The 22,986-nt window shown below is 32.5% G+C and overlaps 1 protein-coding gene across 4 annotated transcripts in view; it reads right to left on the minus strand.

The window, feature by feature from the left end:
* Window positions 1-22,986, minus strand: part of TDRD3 (tudor domain containing 3) — a 140,551-nt gene that overhangs the window by 56,411 nt on the left and 61,154 nt on the right. For all 4 annotated transcript variants that reach the window (XM_081284626.1, XM_081284624.1, XM_081284627.1 and 1 more), the window contains 7 exons: window positions 22,268-22,428; window positions 19,945-20,086; window positions 13,043-13,114; window positions 11,255-11,404; window positions 5,182-5,322; window positions 4,570-4,726; window positions 3,139-3,264 (listed from right to left, as the gene is read on the minus strand). In XM_081284626.1, the coding sequence (XP_081140752.1) occupies window positions 3,139-3,264; window positions 4,570-4,726; window positions 5,182-5,322; window positions 11,255-11,404; window positions 13,043-13,114; window positions 19,945-20,086; window positions 22,268-22,428 (949 nt within the window). The remainder of the gene's footprint in view (window positions 1-3,138; window positions 3,265-4,569; window positions 4,727-5,181; window positions 5,323-11,254; window positions 11,405-13,042; window positions 13,115-19,944; window positions 20,087-22,267; window positions 22,429-22,986) is intronic.

Raw genomic sequence — 22,986 nt, forward strand, 5'->3', positions numbered from 1 at the left:
ATTTAAAAAATCTTACGTTTCATATACACCTTATATATTCAGGTTACAGTTATTTATTCATGTATTGAAATACTGAAAATTGAACCCAGGGCATTTAATCACTGAGCTACATCTCCAACCCTTTTTATTTTGAGACAAGGTCTTTCTTGAGTTGTCAAGGCTGGCCTTGAAATTGGAAGCTTCCTGCTTCAGCTTCTGAAAGAACTGGGATTACACGGTAGTGATTTTATACAATACTTTTATCACACCTACATTTTAACTGTGACCTGTCACATGAGGTCAGATACAGAATTTTCCACTGTGGCATTATGTTGGCACTCAAAAGATTCAGATTTTTCAGCATTTCAGATTTTATACTTTTGAATTAAATATGTTCAACCTATATGACACAATCATCTAGGTAAAAACTTACTAAGCTAAATTGTGTCTTCTAGGGATCCCAAATTAAACAATCATCTGAAAGTTTGGACTGATATGACACAAAGAAGAAAAGTTCAATTTTCAATTTTATTAGAAAAATAATTTTGAATCCTCACATATATGTATCACTGAATCACAACTACTTCTTTATAATGTCAATTTCTATAACAGACGCAAATGATGATGTTGATGATATGAACATATATCAATACAAGGTCATAATTCTCTTCATTATCTGTTTATAAGGCATTTAACCATTTAAAATTATGACAATTGCCCTGAAAAGCTTCCTAAATTTTCCTGAGAAAATCTCCAACATTTCATACTATCAATGAAGAGTTAATTTTAAAATATAAGATTTATGGAACAATGACTAAATTCTGAGAAAAAAAAAGTGGAGATTCAATTTTTATAAAACTAGCAGTATATTTCAGGCTTCAATTCCATGAGATCTTAAAATGTATTGAAAATTCAATTGAGTACCTTGTGTCAACTATTTTTTTTTAACTATAACCAAAGTTTACCCAAAAATGTGGTGAATTAGTAGTATGAGTAGGTTAGCAAAAAAAAAAAAAAAAAAAAAAAGAGTAACAGAATAAAACTTGGCAAAGATACTTGAAGGGTGATCACGTGCAAAGTTTTCCCATCAATCTTGCCACCTTTATCGTAACCATGAAGACAAGACCAAGAGAATAAAAAAATCATCTATAGGGGCTGGGGATGTGGCTCAAGCGGTAGCGTGCTCGCCTGGCATGCATGCGGCCTGGGTTCGATCCTCAGCACCACATACAAAACAAAGATGTTGTGTCCGCCAAAAACTAAAAAATAAATATTAAAAAAAAAAATTCTCTCTCTCTCTAAAAAAAAAATCATCTACAAGTATAACCACCTTCCATCTATATACTTATAAATTTATTGCACAGCTGTTTGTACTTCTGTGAGTTGTCATGAATCTTTTCCATGTGATGTCATCTTAAAAAATAAAAGGGGCAGAAAAGTGGCTACTGACAGAATTAGTTCCAGGTCAGACAAATATTTAAAAATAATGAAATAGCAAACCAAGCAGTATTCAATAGTGCTTGATTATAAAGTATTAAAAATAAAAACAAAAAACTACTAGATCTTATTTTGTAAAATAAACTTTTGAAATAAAAGACTAAAGATTAATATAGTTATAAATATGCCAGAAAACTTACTGTCTAGTTTGCGAGATGACAACTCACAAACTAAAGGTACAAAGAGATATTTATTTAAAAGAATTTTATCCTTAGTGTAAATGAAAAAAAAAAAAAAAGAAAATGAAAAAATATAAGGGCTTAGTGGAAGTTGTTTTAAATATAAGAATCAATTGTGGTTTGACATGTTTGTAACCCAGCCAGTCAAAACAACTATTATAAGTCATAGATGAGTTACAACTATCAATCTTAAACTCACTATGATTTAGTAGACACTGTAACAGTCAAAAGGAAGTGTAGGGGGACAGGAAGATGAAAGGAAAGAAGATCTGAATAGAATTGTATAAAAAGAGGTTGGGACAAGAATATCAAGAAGTCACAGTAGGAAGTGAGAGAGATGTGAAAAAGCAGCAGAGATTCTCCTACTGGCTTTTCAGAAGTAAATACCATGACTATTGCCTGTGTTATGATCCATGTGGCAACAACTTGAGGGACAGCTTGTAGGAGCTGAAAGCTGTCTTCTGAAAGCCAAAAGAGAATTCAGTTTTTGAATTCTGCTAACAATTAGTGAGCCTGTAAGAGGACCTTGGGCCTAAGGCTAGATCATAACCTTGACACACATAAACTATGATAATAAATTTTCATTTTTTTAAAAAGCTGACTTTGGGGTAATTCATTATACAGCAACAGAAACTATTTCATGCTTTAAAACCAAGAAAATACTTTTTTTTCATGTTACTGCTTATAGTTTTCCTCTATACTAAACATTTGCTTTTCAAACAATGTGGATTTTTCTATATAATCTAGCAAAACAGCTTCCAGTTTCATGAAACCTGAATACTCCAAATCTGTAAAACAAAAACAACAAACAAACAAACAATCCACATTACCTCAAAGTTTATTTGGTTGGATTTAAAATATAACTCAAAAAGAGAAACTACATTTAAAAGGATATTTCCCTATTATTTTGGAATCATATTTTTAAAACTTACTCTTTGGAAAATATTTATCATATTCCACTCTTAGGAAAAAATGATACACATTTAACATACTTACTTTCTTGAGTATTTATGTTACTCACTGAACTATATCATAATTAGAATTCATTACATTGTGAAAGCATATTCTCTCAGTCTCAACATTTTACACAACATGTAACATGCAGAAAAAGAAGACAGACTAATCTCCCAATCAAAATAAAATACATAAGAATATGTAATAATAGTGTTCCAAAATAACAATTTGTCTACACAGCTAAATCTGCTATCTAATAGGAGTAAAGTTGAGAGAAGTTGTTGGTACAATTATTTATCATACAATTAGAGGGCCAAATAAGGTGCTATGTATTTTTTTCACAATGTAACAAAATTTTCTTCTGTGCTTTTGTCAACCAGGAAATGCACTAAATAAATTTCTAAACACTCAGAATAGATGTTCATATCATCAGCTGCTTTATTAAATATTTTTGTATAATTCTAAATAAAGTATTATCTTTACAAAGAAATCTATTTTTAAAAAAGGAATCTACTTTAAGTTAGCCTACCTTCCACATTCAAAGTCCCCATTTTAGATTCCAGGAAATCAAATAATGTGCTTGGTGCTGATGGCCTTGCATTTCCTAGGTCTTCTTCATCTTCAGATCTTATTCGACCCCTTCCTTTTCCTCTACCTTAAGATTTAAAAGTAAGACATACATACATATATATACGTGTGTATGTGTGTGTGTGTGTGTGTGTGTATGTGTTTATATATATTCTATATGGAAAAATGGAAGGAGAAAAAAGCATTAAAATACAATCAGCAATCATTTCAAGCAGGATGTTACATATATTTCTTTTCATTATTTTTCCGTATATTCTTTTAATAATAAGAAAACTTTTAAATGATTATATTATATAGTACATTCAACCAATTTGTCCCATTGTCCCAGATACAGAACATCTATAAAAATTACTCACAACAATATAACACTTATGGCAACTTTTAAATAATTATTATGTTAACAGAATTGAGAACTTTTAACTTAATGGGTTAATCCCCTGAATGAGTTATCCAGAAATTTAAATTTGCTTATATATATTATCTTTAAAAGAAAAAATTATAATAGAATTCATCATTATATTCAAACATGCATATAATTTGATCAATCTCATTTCCCAGTACCTTCTCTTTCCCTCTTGCTCTGCTATACTAATCTCTCTTCTGTTATTAATATTTTAATTTTTGTATAGTTACCTATATTATATAATTATAAATATATGGGATTAACTTTGGTAAATTTGGACATGGACACAGTAAAATTTGGTAGATTTCATTCCCTATTAATTCCAGATTCCCTTCCTTCCTCTACTCTACGGTTTCCTATTTTCCTAAGATACCCCAACTTCCCCACTTTTAAAAATTATTTTTCTCTCTGGCTTCCACATATAAAACATTCAACCCTTGGCTTTCTGAGAATGGCTTATTTTATTTAGCATAATGTTCTCCAGTTCCATCCATCTACCAGCAAATGACAATTTCATTCTTCTTTATACCTGAGTAAAATTCCTTGTTTTTAAAATAAAGGAATGAGACTTGAAAAATTACCTAATACCTTTGACCATGCAATAATTAAAGAACACCACCAAATAAAATTTATTTTCTTCTTAATTTTAAACGGTGTACAAACTGTTGTCATTTATATAAGTGGCACAGTTCTAGAAATAATTAATAGAACTAGTCACTCCATGTCATATTTTCTCTGCTGCTCATACTAACCCTATTAAATAAGGTACCATTAGACATACTTTATATAAGGACAGAGAGGCTCAAAATAACCTGCAAACATATCTATGGTTCCAAGCTCACAATCCTTCTATTCACCATGCTACATAAAGTTACAGTCCTCACAGTGATAAAACTCAGCCTCTTTTGATAAAATATATTACTCTAAAAGCCAGCAATAATATCTGGCACATTGCCTGTTAAGTTATACCTCTTAGAGGTGGACCCGTAACAGGTTTCTGTTTATTGCCGTTAAGAAGTACATTCAATGCTGCCTCTAAGTTGTTGCCATTATCCATAAGAGCTTGCCTCGATGCTTCCTTACTGAAGCCCATTTCTGTTATGTGCTTCAGTGCCTTTTCATCAACCTATAAGGAGTAAAAGAAAGCTGTGCTGACAGTCAGTAAATAAAGTGAGGTATATATTTTTAATTATTTACTGTTGTTTAACTCAAAATTACATCTCATATTTATGGAAAATAATATACTAATGTAACATTCACTTGCTATTTATTCATACTAATAGTCAAGAAGAATCTGTATAAAATGTATTATGCCTTGAGTACTCTCTAACTTAGCAAGTTCCATTGCAAATGCAAAACCAAGAAAAAAATTTTTTATATTAAAATAAGATGTTTGAAAATAATATAATGAAGAGAAAACTACTCAGTGAATATTTTTATGGTAAAAAAAATGAAAAATTTTTGATAGTTCTCCATCAAAAAAAGAAATATAATTTATATAGCACCTTTCTAAAAACTCAAAGACAGATCAAGGGTATTTTTTAAAAAATATTAATTTTGTGGTTGATTCTTTAGTCTTACCAGTTCTCTGTAGACACCCTCATGTTTCCCCTCTGATTTGGCTGACTTTTCTTTTTGTAAAACTTCCCTGTTTCGGTTACCAACAGCACTCATATTGAGATTACTTCTGGCACCACCACCACCTCCTCCAAATGTCTTGGTCTTTAGGATAAGAGAAACATAAAAGAGGTGTAAGTAAACAGCATTTAAAAATAGCCTTAAAACCCAAGTCACTACTAAAAAAATCTGGTGAAATTAAGTAATTAAAAGTTTCTTAATTATGTTTTACATGGAAAAGTGAAACAGCTTGTTCTTTTCAAACAGCACAAGTCACAGACAAGTATTAGCCATCTTTTCCTCTCACAAGTCAGGTTGCCTTTCAGTCTCTCCAAGGAAATAAACTTAACTATACAACAATATAAAAGAAAATAAAATAAGCATTATAAAGATTAGATGTCAAATGATTCTAGGATAAAATTTATGACTGATAAAACTGGAACTGGTTTCTAAATCCACCTACAAGGCAAGGTTATACTTAGCAAGATTCTAAACCTGTGTAAGAATCGGTCACATTATGTCCATGGTCTAGGAATATGATTCTATAGTGGCAGAAAGTAAACAAAAATAAATTTAAACACTGTATTAAAACTACTAATTTATTATCTACATTAATCCTATGTTATTTCTTACCAAGTACATTTAAAAAACTTTCAGATCTATATTCCTTATTTTGTCTCACTTACTTGAAAAACTTATAATTTGAAATTTTACTTTAATCCAATTTTTTTCTTTTCAAAACTTATGAAGAGATAACCATGAAGAACTTTGTTTTGGAAAGATACAAATTCATGTATAGCATTCACACTGCTACTTATATAACAGCAAATTAAATATACGGTTACATAATATTTTAAAGCTCTGACAGCTGTAGCATAAATTGAATAAGTTAAAACTTTTTATTAGATATTTTATTAGAGATAATGATCAATTTAATGATCATTTTAAACTTAAAATGATTATAATAATAAAATATTTCAGATATAAGTGTATGCAACACTAGGAAATTACCTTGAATCATAAAAAAGTAGAACCAGAAAAACAAAAATATCATGTTAAATGAACATTAAAAGATTAATAAATATCTCCATTGAGTAGTTGCTACCCCACAATATTTAAGTTGAATTCAAATCAAAATTAAAATTATATATTCAAAGACCAAAAACATTAACTGATTTATTCAATTTTTGGGTTGTGAAATTCCAACAAAACTGAAGGCAGGTATGGTAGCACACACCTATAATCCCAGCTACTTGGGAAACTGAGGCAAAAGAATTACTTAAACCCATGAGTTTTTTTAAGACCAGCCTGGGCAACATGGAGAGACAGCATTTCAAAAAAAAAAAAAAAAAATTGAAATACCTTGATAGCTATTACTTGTTTGAATGCAAAGAATAATACAATAATACGGGGTTATATTAATGGGATACAAAGGTTAGAGATAGGAGACTATTTAATACAGTTAAGTACACAGGCTTTGGACTAGCTAGACAAGGCTTATGCTAATCTTTGCTCAGTCACCTATTATCTCCTGTCCTCAGGCAAATCACTTTCCACTGAGCCTCAGGTTTTCCATTCTTAAAAGAGCAATGAGAATAACTACCTTGAGAGGATTAAATGACACCATCAATAGGAAGTGATTATCTCTGTAACTGGCACAGGGAAAACACTCAATAACAGATAGTAATTACTATTTTGGATCATATCTAGAACATAGTTACCTGAAAAGTCTGGAGGCTGACCTCTTCCAAATTAAATACACTTCTGGAATTTATGTTCTGTAACTCTAAAAGTGCTTTTTCTTTTGACAATAAAATAGCTCCAATTTCTAGACACATTTCCTTATTATTTTATTTCCATTTTATGAATTAAGGAATAGGATAAACAGCACTTTCAGAATCGGATTTTTTTGCTTCTTTAAAATGGCTCTTAATCAAAACACATAAAAGTATCTAGAACTGTCACAATTACCTACCATGTAATTGGTATTGCCTTTTATGAACCATATCATCTATTCACAATATGTGAGTGAGGTATATGTGGAATCATCATAACTATGAAGTTCAAGGGGGCTCTCAAAGATACCTAGCAATCTTACTGTATTTCCCTAACCCATCTGTTCTCACATTTTAAACCACTGTCTTAAGCGTTTTCCTCACTTCTCAATCCTCCAACACCTTTTCCCCTCATTGTTACTGTTGTCTTGCTTCATTTTATACTTAAAAAATTGAAATAATCATTGAAGAACCCACACGTTTTCATTACAACAAGAGGAACGTAGAGGGGATGAATAAATCTCCACCACTAGTCACAAGACTTTTCACTTGTCCTTGACAGGTTCCTCACTCCTTTCTCCATGATACATTTTCTGCATTCACTTGTTTCTATCCATTACTGATCAAAGCTTGGCTGGTTCAGCTTCTTCCATCCAAACTCTAAGACTGAATGCTACTGAGCTCTTACCCTCTTCTGTTCTCTATAAACACTCATTCCTTTGGTGATCTCATTTGGCTTGATGACTTTAAATATCATTTGCATGCCTAAAGTAACTCTGAAATGCATGTATCTATTCCAAAGCTGTTTTCAACTATAGTCTTCTGTCTCACTGTCTATTAAACATTACTACATGCATGTCTAAAACGCACCACAATATTTACATGTTCTTCATCTAAACCATCATTTTTTCCCCTTGGGTTACTTCAATATGTGACTTACTTAATTCTAATCCTCCTCTTCTACAACCTAGTCTGAACACAGCAGCCAGAATTAATCTTTTAAAATGTAGGTCAGTAGATGCTATTATTGTGCTCAAACCCCTCAAAGAGCTCCCATTTCTCTCTGAATGAAGGCTAATGTTTTTACAATGATTTGTAGCATGCCACATAAGCTGACCTCCTTTTTTTCTCTTGTCTTTTACTTCTCATCTCTTCACTGTTTCCATGATCTCCTTTGCTTTCCTTGAACACATGTCCCTGGCTTTATAGTCTTTGCAATGGCCCCTCCTCTATCTGGATTACTCTTCTTCAGCAACAACACAGCTAATTCTCCTACATCCTACAAATCTTCTACTATATTTAAAATTGCAGCATGTAATTTACATATTTGATATATTTATATTATTGATGATACAGATTTTATGTTTTGCATATATTAATCCTAGAACTGTTACTGGGTAACCTTAGGCAACTTGCTAATTGGTTAGTTTTAAGCCTCCACTAACTCTCTCATATGTAAATTAAGAAGTTCTAAAGTCTGTTTTAGTTCTTAAAAAATATGATCAATTACTAAGAATTTGTGGAGAAAATATGTTATCAATTAGGCCTAAAAAATGAAGCAATTAAAACATGTGAACTGGGCTGGGGATGTGGCTCAAGCGGTAGCGCTCGCCTGGCATGCGTGCGGCCCGGGTTCGATCCTCAGCACCACATACAAAGATGTTGTGTCCGCAGAAAAATAAAAAAATAAATATTAAAATTCTCTCTTTCTCTCTCTCAAAAAAAAAGTAAATAAACAAACAAACAAACAAAAAAAAACGTGTGAACTATGCTCCCAATAAAGAGCCAGCTATAAAAAAAGTTGCTCATAATCATTAAGGAACATCTATTTAGTTTCTAGTATCTTCTTGTGAAACTCCATAATTTTAATATCTTCTGGAAAAAGTAAATATATTTCATATAAATTAAGTGAAATATTTATTTAAGAAATGTTAATTTTTTTAAAAAAAGGTACTTCAGAAAACAGTGCATAAAAAAGAATAGCAACAGCCATGTTTATTTAGAGCTTTGAACAACAAAATGTCAGGATCTGGTCCAAGTAGTAGCAACTGTTCTAAATGTCTTAGAAATTGTTAATTTTAACTCCCACAGTAACCATATGAAGTAGGTAATACTACTGTTCCTGATTTTCACAGATGATGAAAGTTGGGGTACAAAAAGCTCCATTTAAGATTATGAGTAATATATACTTCTAAGATGTCTGATTCCAGAGCTTATGTTTTGGCTCCTACTCTAGACTAATGATTAGAAAGACACTGCAGGAAGAACAACTATATTTCAACAAGTCTTCTACTTAAAATGTGAAATTAAATAGATGAAAGCAATTGTTAGCTAAGCTTTATTATGGTTTTGGAATAAAGGAAACTATTCTAACTCATTGGTAAGAAAAGTCTAAGCAACTAACTCAAGAACTTAAATTTCTTATCAAAGACTAATCAAATACCCATTCCAAATAAGCAATAAATTCAAAATAATTAAAATAGCACCTTTGGCTAACAATAGTGTAAAATGGAGTGTAAATGTGTGTGTGTGTGTGTAAAAACACATATAACCCAAAGATAAAAATTACTACAAATTGAATAAAATTAAGAAAGAAAATAACAAAAATGTTGATGCTCATCCACTGACATATCCTCAGAAGTTACTATTCCTCAGAAGCTGCTATTATGTGGGAAAATGGTAACTAACCCAAACAATAACCCTCTGCTACATAAAAAGTATTGGGTTCAGTTGTTACACTGTTAAGAAGAAAAACAAAAGGGAAAATAAAAAGATGATTTGCTTTTAATTCTTGCACTAAAGGAGTCTTATTAAGGAAGTTGGGGCCTAATCCCACATGATGGAGATTGGGGCCTACTTTTTCTTCTATTAGACACAGGGTCTCTGGTTTTATTCCTAAGTCCTTGATCCATTTTGAGTTTTGTGCATGGTGAGAGATAGGGGTTTAATTTCATTTTGTAAATGGGATGGACTCCAACTAAAAAGTTTCTTCTCAGCAAAAGAAACAATCTGTGAGGTGAATAAAGAGCTTACATCTTGGGAGCAAATCTTTACTCCTCACACATCAGATAGAATACTAATCTCTAGGGTATATAAAAAACTCAAAAACAAATAAAACAAATAACCCAAAAAAACAAGTAACCCAATCAATAAATGGGCCAAGGACCTGAAGAGACACTTCTCAGAAGATGATATACAGTCAATCAGCAAATAGATGAAAACTTGTTCATCATCACTAGCAATTAGAGAAATGTAAATCAAAACCACTCTAAGATTTCATCTCACTCCAGTCAGAATGGCAGTTATTATGAAGACAAACAACAATAAGTGTTGGCAAGGATGTGCGGGAAAAGATACACTCATTGCTGGTGAGACTGCAAATTGGTGCAGCCAATATGGAAAGCAGGATAGAGATTCCTTGGAAAATTGGGAATGGAACCACCATTTGACCCAGCTATCCCACTCCTCAGTCTACACCCAAAGGATTTAAAAACAGCATACTACAGGGACACAGCCACATTAATGTTTATAGCAGCACAATTTACAATAACTAAACTGTGGAACCAACCTAGATGCCCTTCAATAGATGAGTAGATAAAAAAAAAATGTGGCATACACACAATGGAATATTACTCAGCAATAAAAGAGAATAAAATCATGGCATTTGCAGGTAAATGGTTGGAGTTAGAGAAGATAATGCTAAGTGAAGTTAGCCAATCCCAGAAAACCAGATACCAAATGTTTTCTCTGATAAGGAGGTTGATTCATAGTGGGATAGGGAGAGGGAACATGAGAGGAACTCTAAATAGGACAGAGGGGTTGGAGGGGAAGGGAGGGGTCATGGGGTTACAAATGATGGTGGAATGTGCTGGACATTATTATCCAAAGTACATGTATGAAGACACAAATTGGTGTATACTTTGTATACAACCAGAGATATGAAAAATTGTGCTCTATATGTGTAATAAGAATTGTAATGCATTCTTCTGTCATATATAAATTAAGAAAAAAAGAAAGATAATTTGCTAGGAAGAAGAATTTATTACAATTGCCAAGGAGATTTGGAAAAAGAACATAAGAATAATATGTGTAAGCTTAAGACCCCATGAGGTGACAAAGCATTTTTTACTTATGAAATATGCAAGAATATTGTCATAGGTTTGCTGAATATCTTATGTGAAAAGATAATAACAATCATGAGTAATCTAAATAGAAAATAATGATAAGAAATAAGAGAGATTTGTTACTATTTAATTTCTTACTTCTTTACTCTTTGCAACTTCTGCAATAGCGGCAGTCCTTTGCTTTTCAAATTCATCATTATCATTTGTAGGTTTAACAGGCATTGTAACTTGCAATGTCTTTCTTCTATCAAGCTCTCTGGTATCCATTTGGACATGAGATACACACTTCTGGTAAAATAATAAAAAGAAATCCAGTAATTTCAAAAGAGATTAAAAGGTTTTCGTTAGAAAGCAATACCTCTTGAAAAGAAATGTTTGTATACATTTCAATAGCTGAGAATCTACAAGAAAAAGATTCCACCCCACAAATCTACAAAAAAAAAAATTGAGAAAACAGAAGTAAATTGATTAAAGTAACTTTTCAGTAATTTAATCAGTAAATGAAATTAAAGATACACAAAAATGTGGTCCTCTGAATCAGGGGATGCATATATTGAAGCAAGGAATCTAAGTTTCACTTTTGGATAATTGCTTAAAACAATTTGAGATTTCACATGGTCTATAGTAATCAAAAGGAAAGTTAAATTTGATTCTGTAAGAGCTCAATTTCCATATTATGCCACAATATCCATATAAGAATTATGTTATAGTTATTTTAACATGTTTCTGAACTTTTAAAAATCAAAAACAAAAAACCATACCCTCTGCCTCAATCAGGCTGCAAACATTCATTATTTGTAATTTATGAAAGAGACATATTATCACCAAATTCCTCACAGGTAAATTCTTACAAATATGTCATTTATCATCTTCAAATATAAGTTACTAGAAACTTTCTACTTCGTTTTCTTTCTGGGGATTTTTATTACACTGTGAGAATATCATAAACATGGACTATATATTAGGACTTCATGCTTCCTTTTATCTTGACTATCCATTGTTCCAAAACACAGAATAAGATCAACATATTTTTAAAATATTTTCAAAATAGTCACAATGCAAGAATAACTCTACACTATATGAAGAGGTTTTTGAAGAGGATGACAGTCAACTGATCTTACTCATCTGATAAACTAGATCATTTTTATAGCAAATTAAACACACACACACACACAATAAACCATGTTATAGAAATGTAGGTTTCTGTTTTCTAACTTTATGTCCTCAGCTCATATTTATTCTGAGCCAGCACTTGTAAAGAACAAATCCAAGGCAAATTTACCAAGAGTTAAATTTTGGTGATTTCATGAGAAGAGCTAGCTGTCACAGGGATTGCCCTTGGATTTGCCAGGGATAAAACAGGAAAGGCTGGAGGACACTGATGTGAATGCAATTTGATTCTAAGCACAATGAGGAAGATAAAAGATACTAGCTAGCAGAGGAGCTACCTCAAGTTAGTATTTTGTAGCAAAGGAGACTGAAAAATAGAAAGTAGACAGAAAAATTTTCAGTTGTGTAGAAGAATGAGGGCTGCTGTGGGTGAATGCCAACTGGCAATAAAATTAAATCTAACTGAAATGGGTATTTAGAGTGAGGAAGAAGAGCAGACTTCTGAAAAATTATGGCATATTTTAGTCTTTCTACTTTTGAATATCCCATTGAAAAATAACAACAACAAAAAAATGTTTCTCCTTATCCTAATTAGTTCTTAGCTGCTCTTCAGCTATGACTCTTAAATTGTTTCAATCTTTGTATTAACAGCAAATTACTAAATTCCTTAAATTTTCAAACTTCGTATTTGCACATAATTCCATAACCTCTGAATAAATAGTTCACAAAAAAAAAAAAAACCTCAGCACACATTACATATAAGTGAAAAACACTTTTTCCTGACTTAAATTAATTTGCCGACATGAAAGTCATTACCTGTCCAAAAGGCACAAAAGGTGGTGGTCCACCTTCAGTTCCAATATTGCTTCTATTGTGTTTTGATAAGCTCTGTGGGGGGAAAAAAAGTCATAAAACAGAATGCACATAAAAGATATTTAAAATGTATAAGGATCCACTGCTTTGAGTAGACTCTTATAAGAAAAAGGTAAAAAACCTCTAAATTATTTTAAACCATAGTGAATAAAATATTATATTTCTCACTTCAGTAACTAGGCAAAGGTTCTTTCTTTATTTCCCCTGACCAAAATACATATTCATGTAAAATTTTCAGAAATATTTTATCAAAATGTTATCCTAGGGAGAAAACAAGCTCTCTTCAAGAAATAGCAAAGCCAAAGATAATAAACTGGCAACAAATATTAATTTCAAATTATCTTCAAAAAGAAGCTTTTAGACAAAATTTATTAGCAAACATACTGACAAAAGTGATTTTGAATTATTTAAAGAGATCAGATTACTATAGTTTATAATATGAATGTTTTTTCAATTAATGTAAGATTTTCTTAATAATGTCTCAAAACAATTTACACTTTGAAGAAATAATCATTGATTATACTCTAGTAAAAATTGGCTTCAAAACTACTAATTTCAGTTTGCTTTTTTGCCAAACTCTCATAGAATTAGAGAAGTAACAATGCATGATGAAAATGGAAAAAAAATATTCTCCTAGCAAAGCAATTTTTCAGATTGTGAAATCTTTCCTATCTATTACTCCTATTCAATTTGTTTTTGAGACATTATTATGTATCTTAAGCACTAATCGTTATTTTGACACATCTCAACTGTAAACATTTTTTGTGTATTTTAAAATGTCATTAAAGAAATTGCTGATAAAAATACATTATAAAAGAGTGTCAAAGTTAAAAAAAAAAAAAGCCATGTGTACTTTCAAACATATTCTAGAGTTCCTAAATTAAGCAATACTATACGTTTTCGGTAAATTATATAGAATACTAAGAATAATGATCACCACACATTGAGTTTACTAAACAAAAAAATATTTAAACTGTACATGAAAGCCAAATTTTTTTTACAAACTACATTTAAGATATTAACCTGATTTAAAAAGAAACACACAACAAATCCATAAAATTATCTAGGGGACATTTCCTCAATTTTAATTTAGATCTAAGAAAACAATAATGCAAACAGCTTTAAGTCATTGCAACATATATATAACTTTAAAAACTCATATAAGTTACTAGTAATATACCATCTCTCAATGACATTATATAATTTAAAACATCTTATAGGATTTCTATTTCCTTGCCTGATGAAGGTACAAGAGCTAAACTTAATCTCCCTTTATAAACATCTAGCAATCTGGACAATGTGTGTAAAAAAAAAAAAAAAAAGCACTTTAAGACATAAGACAACAGGTAGTATAAGACTATTATCACTGAAAGAGAGATAAAGGAAAACAACAGATGAGTTCTGGTTAAAGATGAGACAAAAGTAGAATGGTAGTCAGAGAATTCTTCACTTAAAATGGGTAAACTGTTCAATTTTATGTTACCATAATAAAAAAAAAAAGAAATAAGAAAAAAATCCCTATAACTCGGGACATTAAAATGTTATAGAACTACATTACTTTGCAATACATCTGGTCCAGAACTCCTAGACCATACAAATGTACAAAACACCTAGGCTTTGAGGGGGTTTTATTGTTTTCTTTTCTTCATCTTTCTATAACTCAGCATAGTTACCACACCTATATATAGTTTACTGCTCAAAGCTCCCTTTCTTCATTTTACACAAATATTTAGGGTGCCATTATGTCCACTGTTTATCTTCCTCCTTAGGATTTTCTAAAGGAAATCTCTTTATTTTTCCAATGTATTTGCAAGTTAACCCTTGAATAATTAGCCTCCAAATGAAGACAGTAAGAGAAAACAGAGGCCTAAAACGACTTCAGTTAGACAAAACAAAATTAAATTGGAACAAAAGACACATTAATTTAGGCATGTAGGACCAAAGGTACATCAGAAAAACGATGAGCTCAAAAAAGACAGGTTTGGGGAGCAGGGGGAATGACATGGACTAATTTTAAGACTAGAGTGAACTTTTAAATCAAATTAGAGTCAGCCCAGATATGGGATTTTTAAATTTTCCTTCCATGTACCTGTCTGGAGAGAAATTAAAATCTCATGGGAACTAGCGTATCCTGTGACATTTCCAAGCCTGTCAAGTCTGCTTCCTGCAAGCTGAGTTCCTGCAATTTGGGGTAACACCTGTTACATTGTCCCCAAAGCACAATGTCCACCTTTTAATATTCCCAAAAGGTCTGGCCTTTCCAGGAGAAGGATACCCTTAGTTCCTCCTGTCTTTCCCTTTTTCTAGCATTTAGAGAGGGAGTTACTAAAAGAACAGAATAGTAGAATACAAGAGGGGGAAAAAATGAACATAATTATTTATGTCTCATAGTAACTTAGATTTAAAAGTGACACTTTTTTCTCTGGTCTCGAAATGGTTTGGGCCCTTGCTCATGCAGCCTACATTCCAGATGGATATCAGGCAGGCAGCTAAGGTATAAAGAAAGTTGCTGTATTGAACATGACATGCAAAAATCTTGTATACAGGGCGCTTCTGACCATTTTTCCTTTTATTAGAGTTTGTGGATCAAACTGATCCCAACTACCTAAGATACATTGTAAGGGTGTATAAACAGCCAAGGGAGTATTTCCCAGCTATAAGACAAAAAAGAGAATAAGACATTCCCTCTTCTTCCCTTTGCCTCCTGCCAAGGCATTCCCTGGTATCCTTTCCATTTCTCATAAGAAACCTTGTAAAGAGTTGAAGCCTATCAGAGTAGTTATTCTTACAAATGGCCTTTCATCCTGTGATTCCCTTAGATCCCTTCCCCTTTCCTCCATAGTGATTAGTGGCCTTACATTTTATGATTCCCTGACTGTTATGATAAACCGTGACCTGTCTGTTGAGCCTACCACCAGCTAAAAATCTTTTGGAGGGAGAATTGGGCCTCACTCTCTATGGAGGAATGTATTCAAGGGTTTCTCTAAGGTCAAACTTCAGCTCACTGACATAAACCACAATCCAACCATTCATGTGTCAAATCAATAAGGTCCTCCCAAAACACCAATCTAATCCTATTAATATAACCTTCTGTGTGCACCAGGCTTCCATCACTTGGGCAAACCAAATCCCAAAGAATCAGATCTTTCTAACACCTGCTCCAAAGTCCCCCAAATGGACAAACTGGCCAAACAACTGTCATTCTAGGCCAACACAATACAGCTGGTACCCCAAATATGTGACCAGAGACATGAACACATCTAAGAATCAAACATACCCACTCAAGAGCCCTGTAAAGAACCAACACAAAATTCTGCAAAATGAAAGCCCATGCAGGCTTAACCCAGACAAGGAAACCATCCTGCCTATACCAAACCCACATAAGCAAACCGCCACAACAACATGTAGAGAAAAGCTGCTGGACAAACACACCCAACTCCCAGACATATATACATACCTCTATCCACACATACTCAGGGTGCCAACCATATTAAACAACCCAAAACAACAGCCATCCATTCAACCAGCCACAAAGCAACCATTCAAAAGACCCTAAAACAGGTATGAAACACACCCACCAAGACCCAGCCTCCTAAGCAAAAAAATCCCAATAAACAATAAGATATCATTTCAAGAATTAAGAACAGGCTCAGATCTGCACCAGCACATTAAAATTCGACCCAGAAAAAACAAAACCTCAGGCCACCTTAACAGACTGTGCTATTTATAGCCAATTTAAGCGCATACACAAACTTTTCTTCTGTGCTCTACAGCCTATTTACGTTCTAAGTTTGGTCCTCTTACTTCACAAAATATTTTCTCTTCCTTTCAACTGTTCCTACCAAAGTATGTTTTCATACCTATAACTTTCTTATGTCTCTTTCCTAGTTGCTGATCCTTTCTCAAATCCAATCCTGAAATAATCCCTAAGAAATTCCAGAACACCACTCCTTCCATGAGACAAAGCACTTCAGTCAAAACAAAACACAGCCAAAACTCCACCCACTCCCTGCCCTTTTTGTAGCTGGACAAGGACACAGACCTCTGAGTGATGTTCCCAATTAAGGAGAGCAAACAATTGTAATAGAATATGATTATCTTGGATTGTACCTTGAATAGGTACAATGGAAGAGAAAAATCAAGATGAATGGCATAAAAGTGGGGAAATAATTTTTGCCCAAAAGTACAACTGAATAGGTCTAGCCTGAAAGCTTTTAGAGAACTGTGGCTAGAAATGTGTGAAATTGGTCCTTGTCTTAGAGGTGGTCACCAGGGATATTAGTGGGATCTGCATCCTAAGAGGCACTCAAGGACTAAAGATTCCCAATAACATTATCTATGGATATTAGTGAAACGACTGGGGTTCAGAGGGACATATCAAGAAAACTGGGCCTACATGGGTTCTGTGGTACACCTAGAAAAAGGCATTTTTAGCAGAGCAGTAGAGAAAGAGACCACTTGGCTTACAGTTTGGGGATTGGTGGGTTATCTCTTTCCCAAAGACCTTGGAGACACCTGAGCCAGCCAGGTTGACCTGGTTCAAGTTGCAAGAGGAAGCTAAAGCAGAGCTTGACTAGCATTCTTCTGTCAGGGACAAAGGGCATTGATCAAGCCTCTTCCAGTAAGCCTGTCACCTGAGTCTTTAGATAGCAGCTATGCTAAATCACTTTTAACTAGCCAAAAGAATCCAGTATTTCATTTATTTGGGCAGAGATTTTTCTAAAAGGAGAACAGAACTTCAGGAAAAAAAGTAATAGTGCCATTGGTCCATTTTATTCACCCTCCAAAAGACAAGCCCCCAAATCTGAGGTATAGAATCTTTGTTTCATAGACCTGAAGATCCAAGGAATGAGACCCAGGGACAACAGAAGACAGAATAAAGTAGCAGAGTTTATTTTTGAAACAGCAGAAGCTCATAAAGGAGGAGTCCTGAGTATGTTACTACTATCTAAGGATTTATAGGATGTTCCTGGAGTTGACCTTCAACATTACTGGCTAATGAGTTTTAGGGAAAGAAGTTTAAAATCCAATCAGAGAAAAGCACTCAGTGATCACGTACTCTCTGTCTAATCAGGATCTTGATTATGTGCTATTCACTTGCTTGATCATTGTGTGGTCTGGCCCATCAGATACTTTGTACACAGAATGTTGTAATCAAGGTTCCCCTGCTACCATACTTCTGGTCTAGTTCTGGCTCTTGCTCTCACTAGGCTCTTGCCTGGCTTTAGACAATAGGCAACACTTGAAGGTGGCATAAGAACATCAATTTTAGTTTAAAGTAATTAGTTTACATGCTTTCCAATTAATTCCATCCCACAAATATTTTCTATATTTATTACATGTAAGTTTCAGGACTACCACTTTAAAGATAGAAGATGGCAGCTCCAACATAATGGGAGGAAAAGGGGCCATGGATTCTACTCAGATTTATCACTAACCTGTATAATCATAAAGAAAGTTATTTAATAGTTCTTAAAAGTAAATACTTTTATATATGTAGATATAATGCCACCTTACAAGACTAACAGGAGGACCATAGGAAATATAATAAGAGCACAACACCATATGTATACACTGGTCAACAAATATTTGTAGAATTGAACAAAGATGATACAACAACCTTGTTGTAATCAAGGTTCCCCCGCTACTTGACCTCATGGTCTGATAATCTGACCTCAAGAAGGATATTATTTATTAAAGGATATAAAAAAAATAATTTGAGTGCAAGGTCAAAAGTAATATACTATTAATACAGATAACATGTTTCAAATATTTAATAAAGGACCAACTACTTCACTTTGTGAAGGAACAAGCATTTGTTCTAGGTCTAAAACCAAAGAGATCATTTGGACATGCAGGGATTAGAAGAGAAAAATCAAGATGAATGGCACAAAAGTGGGGAAATAATTTTTGCCCAAAAGTACAACTGAAAAAAGCAAAGAGAATCAAAGAAGGAGTAAACGGTTTCATTTGACTGGAAGAAAATCTATGCAAAATAATTTAGAAAGTTTAACAGGTAAAATGGAACTATGACTAGTTCCTATTTCATTCAAATTCAGACATTTGAAACAGAAGCAGAGTGTGACTTGTTCTGACCTATGCTAGAGGAAAATAATCTGTTAAAAGTGCATGAAATAAATTAGAAAAATGGAGAAATGATATGTACTGAGACAAGTTAAATGGCTACTGAAGCAGTCAAAGCAAGAGACACTAAAGATCTAAACTGTAACAACAGCAATGGAGTGGGAAAGCAAGAAATTAATAAGGGATTCATTCAGCTATAGTAGACCAACAGAATTAGTTGCAGGAAGCAAAGTAGAGAAACAATTAGAAGACAATCAACATGAGTAGCAGGATGAAGATGTGCAGCCACAAATGGGGAAAAGTATCAACTAATGCAACTAGAAAGTCAAGTACAACAAGGACTTCATTATAGTAGAATCCTAACTAGCTTTCATTTGCCTGCTTGTATGTATGTACATAAAACAAATATACATTTACCCATACACCAGTATACGCACAAATTTTTAAGAATTATTCCCAGATACAGTATACATAGATAATAACATAAATCTTAGAAATTTTAAAACTTGTCAATAAAGAAGGATTTTTTAAATATAAAATATAATGAACATAATAAAATATAATGAACACTAAAAAATTACATTTGCTCTATAGGAAGACCATGCTTAGACAAAGGTAGACAGTTGCTCTAAAGATCATCATATTTTATTCTACTCACTGTTACACAAAGAACTAATTTTACTACTTATTATGGGAAGAACTCCCTAAAATAAGAGAATACAGTGTTTTAAACGTTCAAATCATTCTTAGTTTATACTCACTCTCTGTAACTCCCATTTCTCAATAAGGTGTTCCACTTCACCACCAAGAATTGTGGTATTAGAGTCATTCAAGAGCAGGAATCCGTTCTTTACATCAACAATGCCTGACAGCTTAACCTTAGTTCCAGGTGGTGTGTTCAAGCTAAAGCAAAGGAAAAAACAGTTAAACAAAACAAAACAAAACACATTGAAGTTCCTCCCCTAAAGTGGAATAAATTATGACTCAGTCAAGTTATTCGAATTGCATCAACATCAAAAATATTTTTCAGATTAGCTATCAAGTATAAATAGATCAATAGGGAGAAAGTCAGAAGACCAGATACAAGACTCTCATTTTCTAACTTAATGATAAAGAAATGTGCTTAGGTTTCCATGTGTTAAAACAACATAAACAACAGTAATCACATCCACAAAGTTATGGCAAAGACAAACAAAATAAAAGATTACTTTTTCAACACTACCATGCTACATAAATATATGTCTTTTTTTCCCCACTGAACTTTTGCTATACATTGCAAAATGCTTTATATTACAAAATTAAATTTTAATACAAAAATATTCTGACCAGTATAATTTAACATCTGTATGAATTATAGTAATCCATAAAAAATAATGGTCTTTAAAAAAAAAAAAACCATGTTAAAGATCAAATGATAATTATTTACACAGGAACATTAAAAGGCCTTTTAAAAGGAAAAAAAAAAAGAGAGAATGAATTAGTAACTACTAAAAAGAGAGAGCAGCCTAGTGGCAGGAAACAAGGGAAAAATGTTTATCTTTAAATTATGTGTCTCTTTAAAGCAGAGGGGTGGTGTGGTATGGTAAAAAGAAAATAAAAAGGTTTTAGAGACATACAGATCTTACTTGGAATCCCAAATCTGCTACTTAAATCACCTAATTTCTTGGCACCTTGTTTTCCTAATCTTTAAAATGTCAATAATGGTTATTGTCCTCGTGGTTGTGAGGATTACGTGAGCCAATATTTGGAAAGTGCCTGGTTTGAACACTGGCTCTGCTACTCGCCATGCTCAACAATGGTAGTTAGTATTACTACTATAAAGTTGATGACATGTTCTATGTAAAACTGCTTCCTCTTTCAACCTGGCAAAAGTAAGAAATGCTACATTCTTCAGAGTTTACAGGTTAATAATTTCTTAACCTAGGCCATGTCTAATTCTGTCTAAAATCTGAAAACCTTTCAAATTTTTTACAATATACAAAATTATGCTTTATATATTTTATACTTCTAAACTAACGTTGTTTTGATTATAGAAAATAAAAATAAGCAACAATTGTTTTAAAAAGGCCTTTTAACACACTAAGCTATTTACAGTAACTTTAAGCCTTCTGTACACTAATTTTAAGAAGACTTTTCTATAACAGGTCAGTATTATTAGATTTGGAACAAATATTATACCATGACTCCTTTTGCAAAAACCAGAGACAAAATGTTTACCCTTCTATCAATCTTTTGGAAAAGGAAATAAGGAAAGAAATCCATACCATCACATAAGTTTTCTCTAAAATAAAACAAACATTAAAAAAGCATACATACAGAGCCCTACTCCACCTACTCCCACATATAACAAGGGATAAAACAGTCCAAATAATATACATAAAGTAGTGTGCCCTAAAAGATTTGGCTGAATTAGAAAAGTATTCAGAAACAGTTTCACATCATTCACTATATAAAAGCACATGAAATTCACTGCATGCTGATAGGTATGATACCAAGTTAATCGAAAAGTGTTAATATCATTGTTTTTTAAAGACAGAGGGTTTATAAGATAGTTACTAATAAGAATAAATAGAGTATACCTGTTTTTAAAGCTTCAAAAAATCCATACAGAGAAAGTCAGAATATGTAATAAAATTATTGTGTACATGTTATATTGATGCATTTTAGCTATCAATGATCTTTCAATAAAGTCATTAAAAATTAATTCTGAGTATCTTAATCACTCTTAGTAATAACTCCCAACTATTATGTACACAGGAACTGGGCTATCAGAAAGAAACTATGACACATTTAATAAAATTGTTCTGATCAATGAATGACCTAAAAGCCTCTAAAAAAATTTAAAAATTAATCTTCATGCAAGAACATTTTGAATCTATTTTTATAATTTACACTGAATCAAGGAGTAACTAACTTTATTCTTAACAATTTTCTCTATAGAAAAAGCTAAAATGCAAAGCTCCATAATTTCTTCTGAAAAATTATACACTTAGAGAGTTTACTGCGTTTTTTCCAAGTTCTTAAAATTTATTTTTGAATAGTACCTTCAAACACTCTTTAATAAGTACATAAAGTGCCAATCACCTTATTTTTGGCATATAACTAAATTCTACTGCTATGCAACTTGTATGACCATCAGTCATCTGCAAACGCAGCATCCTTGGTGCAGCCTGAGATTCCTCATTATCCTTTGGTGCAGCAACATTGCGAATTTTTTGAATTTGCAAAACACATGGACCTTCAAGCTGTCAAAACAAAAAAAAAAAAAACAATAAAAATCATTTTCTAGTTATGGCTGTGTTTTCATCTATAGTGTTTCTCTTTTCTTTAATGGTTACAAATTATGATTTATAAAGTAACTTCAATTAAGGTAAAAACTGAAATTATATACAAATCATATGTGTGTGTGTGTGTGTGTGTGTGTGTATGTACGTGAAGAACAATTTTAAAAATTCTGAATTCATTTATTATTCAGCTAGTAACATGAAAAGAAGACCCTTAGAAAATAAAGCTGTTATTTCTGGATAAAAGGTGTACTAATTGATGCTTTTATTCCTAAGAGCTCTAAATGGTTCATAAGCATCCTGCTTCTCCCCGCCATGTACATTAGGGGACATTATAGAGGTAAAGAACTTGAAAGTTCTTTAAGGGACATAAAACTTTGTAGCAGTAGTTTAAAGGAATGATTTCTGTTCAAAGACATCAAGTTTAAAGTACCCCCCTCTCTTGGTGTAAATGAACAATACAATACCCCAAAGTTTAAACTATATTAAGTTCAAGAAGTGTGAGTTAGCTGGACACAG

The sequence above is a fragment of the Spermophilus citellus genome (genome assembly GCF_964194105.1).
Source record: "Spermophilus citellus genome assembly, chromosome: 1".
In the NCBI taxonomy this organism is placed as follows: domain Eukaryota; kingdom Metazoa; phylum Chordata; class Mammalia; order Rodentia; family Sciuridae; genus Spermophilus; species Spermophilus citellus.